The 13,311-nt window shown below is 37.4% G+C and overlaps 1 protein-coding gene across 1 annotated transcript in view; it reads right to left on the bottom strand.

Moving 5' to 3' along the window:
• The window catches only part of kif19 (kinesin family member 19), a 44,498-nt gene that overhangs the window by 29,455 nt on the left and 1,732 nt on the right, over window positions 1-13,311 (bottom strand). The window contains exon 2 of the mRNA XM_028030121.1: window positions 9,754-9,834. Coding sequence (XP_027885922.1) covers window positions 9,754-9,834 — 81 coding nt within the window. The remainder of the gene's footprint in view (window positions 1-9,753; window positions 9,835-13,311) is intronic.

Consider the following 13,311-nt stretch of genomic DNA (forward strand, 5'->3'; position numbering starts at 1 on the left):
GAAACTTGCTGAAAAACAGCATTCCTATTGAAGCACAGCTTCTCATGTTAGCACTACTAAACAGTGAACGATAATTGAGAAGCAGATTCTAAGAGCTTTCCCTCCACAGCTCTGAAGCTCTGGGTTCATGGGTATTAAAGCCCCCAGCCCATTTATTTTCCAAGGCAAAATAAAAAATGTAACATATTTGCTTCAAGTTGCATTTTACTTTAGAGGTTATATTTGTACTGTGGCGAGAAAAAGTATTTGCCCACTAACAGATTTTTTGTTTTTCTTGATTTGTTTCACTTACATGCAACAGTTTGCACCAACACTTCTCACCAAGTGTTAAATAAATTGTAATGAGTCTCTTGTATAAATTTTGGCACATTCACCTTTGCAAAAACAAATGATTTGTGCAGAGCCTGACTGATTAAATGCTGCACATATTCATGCAGAATGGAGCCCAGGGACTCTTCACTCAATGCAATTTAGAGAAAAAAACAGTTGCAACTTTCTAAAAAACTTAATGACAAAACAAATGTATCAAGAATGGGATAGTATTAGTTTCACAAGTTGCACAGGCATACAGGCTATCAGTGACGTGCGGTCAGGGGAGGCAGGTGAGGCAGTGCCTCACCAGCCATCATGGAAAGAAAGAAAATATATAATCATAAAGTAATTTAAATTGTTATATTCATCCGGTGGTTTGTACTAAAAAATATTTATTTTTCATGTAGCTTCACCAATTTCGATTTTTATTTGTTCAAAATCACTGAATTTTCTTATTTTCCCATTCAAATGCTTGGAAGCGATGCCGGTGAGGCAGCAGCGAGCTCTGCCTCACCTTGGATTGCGCAACCCCTGGCTCTGCGCTGGCTGCTAAGCGGAGAGAGCATGTTGCTGTACGGCGTCAATAAAATGGTTTAAACAAATTTAATATGTGAACTTATTTCCAATAATTTAGCTTATGTATATAATGTACAGTGCTTTTTGTCACCAACTGTGTTTGTGTAACGTGTTTCGTGTAATGAGCGATTATAAACGGCAGAGAACAGGTTCGAGGTGAGGCAGGCAGTTCTCTTGCCTCATGGCAGGGGGCGCTCAAGATCCCAGACGTTCGTCTTGTTCACTCCTCAACTGCCGAGTAAGTGACAGCGAGCTAGGCTAAACGATTCGGGAAGCAAGTCAAGTGCAGCGATAGATTATAATAGAGATAGTGATTTTTTTCCTCTCGCTTATCCCGACTTTCGACATGGATGACTACATTACAACACTAAAAAAGTTTTCTCAAGTGGACTTTCAATCGAAGCAGGTAAGACAGTAATAACATTTATTTTGTTTTGTTTTTTAAGGAAATGTGTGTTTTGTGAGCTACAGTTTGTATGTGTAAGGATGCAGAAGTGAAACATAACCTGTAAACTGCTGTCAATCTATGCATCTATTTGCAAATCTGATTCTGATGACGTCAGTGCCTCACCAGCTATGAACCTCACCGCACGTCACTGCAGGCTATGTACTATTGGCAATAGTGCATTTGCTAATGTTAGGCAGTAGAAGTTTGGCTGCACGGTGGAACAATTGGTAGCACTGCTGTCTTGCAGCAAGGAGATCCAGGGTTCGAATCCCATGGTTCTGCATGAAATTTACAAGGTTTCCCTGTGCATACTAAGTGTCCAACCATGAATTTTAGGTTAACTAATCTCTACAAAATTTTTCTTGCCGTTGTCTGCACACATGATTGCTCATTCTGTGTATTTCTATCTTTTTCTGTTTCAGACTGGCAACCTGTCCAGGATGTACAGGACAGGTTGCCAGGACAGGATGTGATGTATTTAAATGCTGTTATCTAATCACAAAAAATACCAGTTGAAAAAGACAGTTAAGAGTGTCTGTCTGCTGTAATTGCAAAAAAAATATTTTCCACAGCTTATTGAGAAGAGTAAAATAAATTCTAAATGCAATTTTTTAAAATAAAATGTAAATAGAAAATAGACTTCTTTTACATTGATATTATATTTTGAGAGATGCCAGTCAGAAAAAAATAAATTCTTGATTAAATTTAAATAATTTTCACTCTAAATCTGTATATAGTAGAGGAGAAGTAAAATTTTAACTTATTCATGCTCAGCTGAAAGATTTACCAGCAGTATTAAAGCATCTCCATTGAGGTCTATAGGAGACATTTCCACTTCGCCTCACTAATGCCCAATTGTTGCTCTTTTCCAATCATCACACTCTAAGTTTTGTTTTATAACAGAATGCCAGGTTGGTCCTTTCAAGCTCCTAGTGGAATTTGATTCATAATGCATCAATAATGGTCTATGAGATTGCTGACCAATATTAGCTTTCCATTTATTAAAGGTGATACACCCATGGATAGCCTAAACTTCCGGCTTAGAGGTATTAAATACCCAGAAATATTGCTCGTGATTCTTCTCAGAAAGGACACCCACTCAGATTTCTCTTTTGCAAATAAAAGACACAACATGCTTTATTTAGCTAATGACAGAAATATATAAAACTTTCTGGGTTGTTTCCTCCTCTCCTCCCCCCTGTGGACTGGAACGCCTCAAAAGATGGCTAAGGCCAAAGTATGATGGAAATGACTCACAGCCGCTTCAGCTTGATGGCTTTATCTGCTCACTTGTTTTGTTACATTATGTTGTGGTTGCAATAAAAGTCCAGCTTTATACATCAAAACTGCTGTTGTGACTCAAAAAGGTTTTAGTTGTATATCAGGAGTGACAACATGGCTACTCAAGTATCTATTGTCCTTCAGAGGCCACCAAAATAAGCTGCTATGCTTCGCCCTCTACCCCAGACCAAGCATTTTAAAGCAGGAAGGCCACTGAGATGGACCACATGCAAGACACACAAACAGGGACAAATGTGCCCACAGTGGCTGTTTTTCCAAAAGAGACTTAGAGGGATGTGCAGAGACCTGAGGATTCAGGCAGAGAATGTCAAAACAAGGAGGTTGAGTACAGGACAAGAGGGACACAAAGATTATCTGCTTTCTGGGACATACAGGTAAGCCGGGTCAACAAATTAACCCAGTTTTTGAAGAAAGTTGAACTAAATTTGTCAATCAAAATGCACCTCTCCCTTTCTTGTCCTTATTATAGCACAGTATGTGAGTAAAGAGGTTAGGACTATAAAGAGAGCAAGGCTGTTTGTATTTTTCTTTTCCTTCTCTAATTCAGTAAACACTATGTAAACACATAGTCTTGTAAAAAAAAAACACCACCCTACACAAAAGCTCCCCCCTCTTAGTTATACTCAGATTTCTAAAAGAGTATTGTTGTAATCAGAACTCTCTACCAACAGAGGACTAAATAAATTGGGTAACTAAATGGTGGTAATAAATTATGTTCATAATTATGTAAATAAAACTGGACTGACTAAGTACATTTGTGCAAAACCTTCGTCCATATTCCATCATAAATAAAACTGGACTAACTTACACCCCAAAGACAATTTCTGGAGCATTGTCAGCAGCAAGAGAAGAGGCACCAGCTCCAACTATGCAAGTAAGCAGAAGGCCACTTCAAAAGCAATGTGGGCTTACCTAACACGTCATATGAAAAAGACTCATTGGCTCCATGGTACACCATATTGATGAAGTAATTCATGCAAAGGTCGTTGCAGTGTTATTAGACCTGAAAGAGGCTTTGCATGCAGTAAATCATGAAGCTCTTTCACATAAACTGAAAAAGCCAAAAGGTCTTCAGAGACTTGGTTCCTATTTTAAAAAAATTTACAGCAAACTGTTAGTTTTCAGTATGAGAACTGCTCAATGCAGTGCAATTGTGTACCACAGAGGCCTTTTTTAAAGTCACAGCTCATCTGCTGATATACTATCAAATTATATTGAAATAGTAAAGATGTCATGTATGCAGTTGATGTGGTCATGTGCAGATACATAGACTCTACAGCAAAATACGGAAGTGTTGAACAGGTGGAAATGGTGTAAAATGTCTGTCTTTGCACCAGAAGTGCCTCAACATGTTTCACAATCAGACATAATACACAGTAAGTAACTTCTAATGTGTTAATCATTTAGAATAATGTCCAAACAAAATCCCAGATTTGGAAAAGTTTGTCACTAGTAATAAAACAGTGAACCAATTTTAAAGCTTTTACTTCAAAAGTAAAAAAAAAAGTGCCTTAAACATAAATAGAAACAAAAGCACAGAGTCCTGCACAGCTTACTGTGGTCAGCCCTTCTATGTATTATTTTCTGCCTTTATTTTGTTGATGCAATTGTATGTATGGTTGTGTGTTTCACATACATTTTGAATATAATTCCAAAAGTAAATTTACCTTTATATGATATTTTAATTTACTGGATTCCACTTGCATAATCAGTACAAGACACTAGATATTGTTAATGTGGAAAGACTCAAATTTACAATAGCTTCTAAATGAGACAAATTGCAAAACAGGTTCTAAGAAGAAGGCAATTTGAATCTCCTTTCACCAACAGCAATGCATTCAGACTTTCTGCAACTCTACATTGGCACAAGGTGTTTTGTGCTTCACAAAGGAGGAAAATGTGCCCTGGATGTCATAATCAAGACTGCAAAATGTTGCATATTTTTTAAACCCTTGCTGTGAAACAGAATTGGTCTTGAACACTCTGCCTCTATGCATATAACCCTGCCTGTTTCAATGGACCACATGAAGGAAGATCTTACGTAAAATATCTGTTCTTGTTGTGATAAAGCACTTAAATCCAACACCAGACAAGAGCGGAGCTACTTTTAAATTATGCACCTAACATGCTACCATCAATACCTGGTAATAACGGACATTTTATCCTGGCAGTCCAGGTTGCACAATTAACACAGGTACATTAGCCATGTATTGATCCCAGCCCATTCATCTGTGGTTATATTATGGCAATAATTATAATTTTCTAGCAATTTGCTGGTTGTTTGAGAATGTGTAGGTGAAAAGAAATAGAGTTTTTAAATGTCATTTCCACATGAAAACGAGGAATCACCGTAAGACATTCCCACCTGCTTCCTACAGGCAGAACTGCTTAACAAGTATTCATAACCCTTTAACTTTTTCACTAATGTATTCTACTGGGATTCCACAATAGATTAAACTAAAAAAAATTAGTCAAACAAAAAAAATGCAATTCCTGAAACTAGTGTTTGTAATTTTAAATAAATTGTTGGTGAGACATCAACAGTTTCAGGTTTCTTGTTCACAGAGTTGAGGGACGAGCCTTATCTCTAAGAGCCTAAGTTTAGTGAAGCTTTTAGCCTCTTAACTACAACCTCTCACTTTTTCTCGTGGCATTCTATAATAAGGTAGAAAAGAAAACACTGTTTGAGACTTCAAAGTCAAAGCTAACAATGTTCTTAAGCATAAACCAATAAGAGGGTCAATTCACACTTGTTCTTAGTGTGTCAGATTCTGGCCCACTATGGTAAACTGATGTAAAATGTTGTTTTGAAAGAAATATGAAGGATTCATTTTACTTATAATTTAAAGAAAACTCAAACAGGCTGTCTTCAGTCTTTCTAATGTCTAATTACCAGACACCCTGATCAGTGTATTGCTACCTCAAGTTCATTGTGTCAGAGAGGTAAATAAGGACAGATAAAAACAAAACAGCATGAGTCCTTGAGGCTGTCTGGTGGGGGAAGACGCAGAGAGAAAAAGAGCAGGTGGCAGAAGGCTTAACCTGAGATAAATCTCTTCGATGAGCTCATCTCCGCAGACTTAACCAGCTTTAAGTTGTCTGCTTTCTGCCAGTACAGCTAGATATGGCTACTCCCATTCAGGCAGCTAAGTCAGCCGCCAGCAACACGGCTAATCTGTCTGAGCGCAACCCGCAGGCCATATGGTCTTTGAGTGTCTACTATCTCACAAACAACTTAATTACTACAAAATATTTTATGTTTCTAAATATGTAGTTTTGGTGTAATGTTTAAGTGTTTCAATCTAGATATGCATCAAAAGTATGTGATAGAGGATGGTGTAAACAGATTCAGCTTTTAGTTATAGTATAATCCCAATAAATGCTCATGTTGGTGCCCCCCTTCTTCCATTCAGGTGAGGACAGCTTCTGTAAGCCTGTTGATTAAAAAAGTCCTCCTGTCACAATAACAAGTGCACATTGTAAGCTCCATTAATCCTCTAAGAACGTGCCAAACTGGGCGTGATATAACACAACAGAGACCACTCAGCATGACTGTCAGTGTCAGACGCTCTTGAGAGGAACATTTGAAAAAAAACATTTACATACACATTCATAAAAGCATACATAAAAAATTTCTCACTCCCTGGAATTAAATTAGGCTAAACTTAGCTCATTTTAAGTTTGTCAAGATTGCCAAATTATTATTTTTTTCCATTTTTTAAATAAACATATAAAATAAAAAAACAAAACGTATGGCTTTATTAGCTTCAGATACATAAATGATTTTAGAGAAATTGATTGCGCTAGCTTCATAATGTCATGTCTTTTGATAAGTTAGTTAAATTGATGGCCACCTGTTGACGTCACTTAAAGCAACACCTCAGACATAATGCTTCAATGGGTGACATTTTGGAGAAAAAAACAGAAGAAATGAAAAGAAGCCAAAATATCAGGAGAAGAATTATCGACCTCCACAAGTAGATCACCTTTGGGTACAGTATGCAAACACCTGAAGGAGCCATAGCTATCTGTTTAAACAATTATCCTGAAATATAAATCCTGGGAATGCCAAACCATTACACTATTCAGGAAAGGGTTTCTACCTCCCAGAGATAAACATGTCTGTCTGTGAAATGTGTGAATCGACCCCAGAACAAGACCTTGTGAAGATGCTGACTGGCTGAAGATGCTATGAGAATATCGTTATTCACAAAGGTTATCTAGAAGTTGCCATTCCTCCAAAGATTTCTCATCGGTTTTTCAAGCAATGTCTTGTCTGAAAAAACTAAAATGCTTAGTGAATGTTTGGCCTCTTTAAACATCATTTCAACGGCGAAGTACGAACAGGGCAGCATCATGTTTGTGGGCATTTAACTGCAAAGTGGACCGTTGCATTTTAAAAGTAGATGACGTCACAAGAAAAGAACATTTTGCCAATATATGGAGCAACAACTCAAGACATCAGTCAGGATGTTAAAGCTTTGTCAGAAAAGGGTCCTTTAAATGGACAATAATCCCAACCATTACACAAATTAGCTACAAAGCGCTTTTAAGATAAACTCAATTTAGTGAAGTGACAAAGCCTTAATTGCAGTCTCATTAAACATTGTTGGGGCCGAGGAGAAAATGTGTGTGTGAGGAAGGTGCCCTACAAACCTGGTTCAGTTACACCATTCAGGAGGCAATTCTTCCAAATAGCAAGAAAATACACATAAATCGATAGACTTTTTTATAACAAGCAAAAATTATTTTATTTAGTTATCCTAACTGACCTAACATAGCAAAAGACTTAGTCTTGAGTTAATATCAGACAGTGAGAGATAAAAATAGCAACAAGATTTGTTTATACATTGTATGCAAATGTCTCTTTATAATATGGACTGTGTTGTTTGGGAAGAGAATCAACCCTGCAGCATGTTGCACAGGTAACAGAGGACAGCCCTTTTTTTTCGAAGATGTGGTTGCTTGAGCTAAATACAATAACAAGGCCCTGTAATATGCGGTGAATGGGTGGGGGTGTTGGGATGGTTGTCAGCACCATGGCTACAACCTTGTTGTTATGCTCTAATCCCCTGAGTCCAAGCCTGTTATCGTGATGTCATGGCAGGCAGAAGTGCTGATGTCGTAGGTAAGTGCAGGTATAATTGAATTACACCTAACAAACAAGTCAAATCTCAGCCAAACAGATTATCTCTTTTGAGAATTGGTTTCCAGCCTTGTCTTAAAAATAAGAGTAAAAACTGATCATCACACCACCGGCACCCTTCCACTCCACACATGGCACTTTTCCTGAAAAAGGGATATTATGTATTTTCCAGGCACATGGTACCATTTTATAGCATGATCAAGTAAGGACGTTACATTTTATTGCTATAAAAACGCTTCATAGAATAAACATAACCAAAAAAAGTTTGGCACCTTGACATTGACTTCTGTTTCTTTAATAAGTTCCTACTCTTTCCGACACTCCATCACGTCACCACAACAATGTACTTTTAGCTTTGTGTAAATAGGCGGCACTTGGTATAAGCAACCTTTTAGGCACCCTGAGTGTTTGTCACAGGAGATTCAAGAATTTCTCAGACATGCATGAAAGAGTCAAAGCAACATTCCAAGTATGTTTTTAATGAGAGAATATCCTAACAACATGATATAAAGCTAATAAAGGTTAATTTTAAATAATAAACCCCCTTTAGCCAGCAGGGAGGAATTCATAATATCAGCTTTGTATTTGGCTAAGAAAAACTGATAGTAACTAGTGCTCACAGAAATGTTTTAATGAGTGAGGAAACACCTCTGCACGTTATCAGTGTAAATCTTCATTAGCATTTGCACTACCTTCATCATCATTCCAAATGCTGCTAAAAGGTCCCCAAGGGGATCTGGCTGAAGGTAAAACCTAATGGTGAATATGGGTCCTCATGGAGTCTGAACATATGGCATATTTGTCCAAGATCACAGGTAACATGCTCAGTAAGTATGCTTTGTGCTCATATACATGTCAACATCATTAAATAAGTAAAAGTCCATTTATTTCAGTATTCACAATTCCAAAAGTGAAATTATATGGATTTTTAACACAGTGTTTTACGTTTTTTTCAGTTCATGCAAGTAAAATTTAAAAAATCAGTTTCAGAGAAAATCTGAATATTACACGACCATTGAAAAAAGAACATGTAATACAGAAATGATATGATCTGTATGGTCATGGGGTAGATTGCTAACTTGAGAGCTATCAAGCAGACAGTCATTAACACCTTTATAAGAAAGATGAGCAAAAAAGCATTGTTATGATAGAAACTGGAAAGTCATTTTGCCTGCTCACCATTTCACAATTTTTGTTAATTCTGTACCTGGCTTTTTAGACCACTGAAAAGAGCCATTTCAACCATGTTAGAGGGCTTTTTGGACCCAGTTCATAATATTACATATGAAAAGTATTAAAAGAGGACATGAATTGAAGGTTCAAACTGACACTTTTGTTGTTTTTTTCTTTAAACAAATAATGTTTTATAATTTTTCCATAAAACATGTGTCCTTTCAAAAAAAAAACTTTAACTTGTAAAGGGAGAAATCAACCTTAAACTGTGTTGGAGGAAAAAGAAGCACATACGCAGCTGTTAGAAGATTCGGCTCTGAAGTTTGATGTTTTTTTGTTTTTTTTATAAGAAGCTAGCTTTTATTTGTAATATTGATTGACTTTGCTTTTTTGCTTCTGCTGCCCTAGCTTTTTCTGTTAGATTTTATTTTTGAAATTCTGATTGAGTATAGTGTATAGCCTCTTCGTTGCTGATATAAGTTACCCAAAGCCATTCAGAGTGGTGACACATTTAGATGTTTGCTTATGGATTATTTTTCTCTGACATAGCTTGAAAGGTCACTCTCGCGTCTGCGTTCACTTACAAAACAAATGTGACATTTGAGCTTTACAAAGTTTCAAAAGGAGCTGCCTGGCTTTAGCCAGGTCCCTACAGATATCTTATCTCTGTAGGCTCATGACATGCAGAAGGGATGCGGAGGAGACAAAAAAGAAGAGCTTTCTCCCACGTAAACGCACACCAACCCCATCAGCCACACAAGCACAAAGAGATAAGAATAAATGATGGCCATCTCACCTGGTCGTCCACTCTGTGGGCCACAATGGTCGCCCCCTCCTCTTGCTCCGCATCACTCAGGGGTCGAATCCTCAAGGCAACCTGTGGCAAGCAATATGAATTCAGTTATCCTTGAATTTCATGGACACAGCGAGATCCAATTTACCAGGCCGAGACCTAATAAGCAAGTAATAAACGTGAACCATCACTCAAACACAACTTCTCGTTTCCAAAGAATATTTTTGAATATGGCAAGGGTGGTTTTTCTTAGAAAAATAGACAAGATAAAGTACAAATTTTAAATTTCACACTAAGAGTTGCTGAGAACTTAATAGCCACATTCAAAATTCTATTTATAGTGAAAGCATGACACACAACATGTCAAAGAAACTAAAGGTAGACATTTTTCAGGCCGTTTAAAAAAGCTTTATGAAATATTTACAGTATTTACTCAAATTCTAGGAATATATCCTTAACAAAATAGGCAAGGCAAGGCAAGGCAAGTTTATTTATATAGCACTTTAAAACAGTACCACTGACCAAAGTGCTGTACAATCACAAAATTAAACAAATAAAAACAAAATTAAAACACATCAAAACCAACAATGCAGTGACGTAAAACACTCTATATAATACATAAACATACCCAGATAAATACAGAAAAGCAGCATCTCAAACCGAATCAAAGGCCAACCGAAAAAGGTAAGTCTTAAGAGCAGATTTAAAAATTGCTAAAGAGGGGGCCTGTTTTACCAACATAGGTAAAGAATTTCAAAGTTTGGGAGCTGCAACAGCAAACGCCCTGTCTCCTCTCTGCCTCCTGGAAGTCCTCGGCACCTCCAGGTTCATTTGGCTCGCTGATCTAAGAGCTCGAGGAGGACAGTGTATATGTAGCAGCTCAGAGAGATAGGAGGGAGCAAGGCCATTTAAAGATTTAAATACAAATAAAAGAATCTTAAAATGCACTCTGAAATGTACTGGCAGCCAGTGCAGAGAATATAAAATCGGGGTAACATGTTCTCTCTTCCGCGATCCAGTTAAGAGCCGAGCAGCCGCATTCTGGACCAGCTGAAGACGGGACAAAGAAGACTGGCTGACACCCACATATAAGGAGTTACAGTAATCCAGTCGTGTTGTAATAAAAGCATGGATTAATATTTCAAAATAATCCACTGGTACCATATTCCTAATCTTAGCAAGCCGCCTCAAATGGAAAAAGCTCGTTTTCACAACGGCACTGATTTGTTTATCCAACTTAAAATTTGCGTCCATTACAAAGCCCAAATTTGTAACAAATGGCTTTACGTAATGTGATAGCGGACCCAAATCCACAGGAGTGGACTTGCAGGTAGTACCAGGGTCAAAAATAATAACTTCCGTCTTTCTTTCATTAAAATTCAAAAAATTCAGAGCCATCCAAGTTTTTATGTCATCAAGGCACTCCATTAAAATTGGTACTGTATTGACTCCCTTACGATTGAGGGGCACATAAATTTGTGTATCATCCGCATAGCAATGAAAAGCAATATTATGTTTCCTAAATATTGACCCAAGGGGAAGCAAATATAAAGAAAACAAAAGAGGTCCAAGTATCGAGCCCTGCGGTACTCCACACAATAAAGGAGCAGACGATGATCTAAAATCATCTATGTCAACACAGATAAAATACACACACTAAAGCATGGTTCATAATAAATTGCTCTTGATGCTTGCTTTTTTTCTGTTCGTTCAAACTCTGCCTATTTTGTAGGAGTTTTTTATAATGGATTTGTTCAGCTTCCTTAGATGATTCTTGTTCAAAACCATCTTTGACTGCAGTTGCAAGATTCTCCATAGGATTTAGGTTTGTACTTTGACTGGACCATTCTTACATGAATATGGTTTGACCAATTCGTTTGAAACTTTGGCTCTGTGTTTTGGTTGTTGTCTTGCTAGAAGATAAGTTACTGCAAACAAAGCAAAAAGCCTCAACTCTTTTTTCAGCCAAAATGTTTTCTTCTTGTCTTGTATTTGGGTCTATCTGGCTTCCAAACAATAATCTGACCAGTCCCAGTTTCAGCACAAGAAAAGCATCCCCACACTATGATACTGCAACCATCACACTTCTTACTGGAGATTATGTACTCAAGAAAAATGTAGAATGCTATGTCTTTTTCACATGTAGCATTGCACATGGCAAAAAAGTCCAATTTGCTCTTATCTGGCCAGAGTACCTTCTTCCACATGGTTGCCATGGCTCCAATGTGTCTTGTGGCAAACTGCCAAATTAGCTTCACATGGCTGGCTTTCAACAATGGTTTTCTCAGAGTGCTCTTCCATAAAAGCAGTTGGTGAATCTGCAGATTCTCCCACCAGACTTGTAGATCCTTACAGCTCTTTTGGAGTTACCATGAACCTTTAGGCTGTACTTCTGTCAGGTCAGGTCAAAGTTTGCAGTTGTGCAATTTTCTCTACATTATTGATGAACATTTGAACACTGCTCCATGAAATGTATAAATCATGGGATCAACCCTGTTGATTCCAAGTACTTGGGATTTTACTTAGGAATATCAGAGTAAAGAGAAAACCTTTTATGTTTTTAGTCAAAAATAGTAATTTCTATAATTCCACAATTATATCCTACATGTTATCATATAAAATCCAAATAAAAAATATTGACATTTCCAGTTGTAAGGTGGCAAGATATGAAAACAATGAATACACTGGCAGGTTATCTGTTATAATTAACCAACAGGCTTACAGCAATTCCTAATCTGACAGATTAGGAGGTGCTGTGCTTGAGTAAGTGGATGTGGCTTAATGTGATAAGAATGTACTTTCAAATTAAACACAGCACTGCAGCTGTAGACTGTATAGCTACAATCTATACAACCTATAGATTGTAGCTATGAACACTAATATGAATACTAAATTAGGCAGATGCGAAACTATTTACTGAGAGAATTGTAGAATTACAAGTACTGCATCCTAAGCCTGAATGATTTTAAGGAAACTTGATTCTGTTCAACAAGCTCTGGATCAGGGGAGGACAGTGGATGTCCATCCAACTGGCTAAATAAACAAATGGCGCTCAACACAAATGTAAATGGTATAGCCAGCCGATTGTCGCATGCAAGCAATCATATGTGTTTGCATTATTTCAGACAATAATATTACAGCAACTACTACAATCTGATATTTTGTGCAATCCAAATGCATTGCAAATTAGTCTTAGAGAATTAGTGGAGGAGATAAAATCAGACTTTTTGTCGATAAGTCATCTCAGGGTAAGAAATGCGCTGCATTTGTGCTGCAATATGTCTTATAATAACGCCAATAAGACTAGTATATCTCATATTGACCAAGACACCAGATGGTCATACTATGGCTTTTTCTCCATCAGCACATTGTGGAAGCTTTATTACATGCTGGACAAGAGAGACCAGGCAGCTGAAACAGCCACCTCAATAATTCAGGTGTGCACTGCAGAACACAGCACAAGCAGAGAGAGTGGAAATTGAAGAAATAATAGCAACAGTGGATGACATTGGGAGGTATAATGAGAAACAACAGGGGAAAAATAGAAAAAATACACAGTGG

The sequence above is a fragment of the Xiphophorus couchianus genome, chromosome 10, assembly GCF_001444195.1.
Source record: "Xiphophorus couchianus chromosome 10, X_couchianus-1.0, whole genome shotgun sequence".
Lineage (NCBI taxonomy): Eukaryota > Metazoa > Chordata > Actinopteri > Cyprinodontiformes > Poeciliidae > Xiphophorus > Xiphophorus couchianus.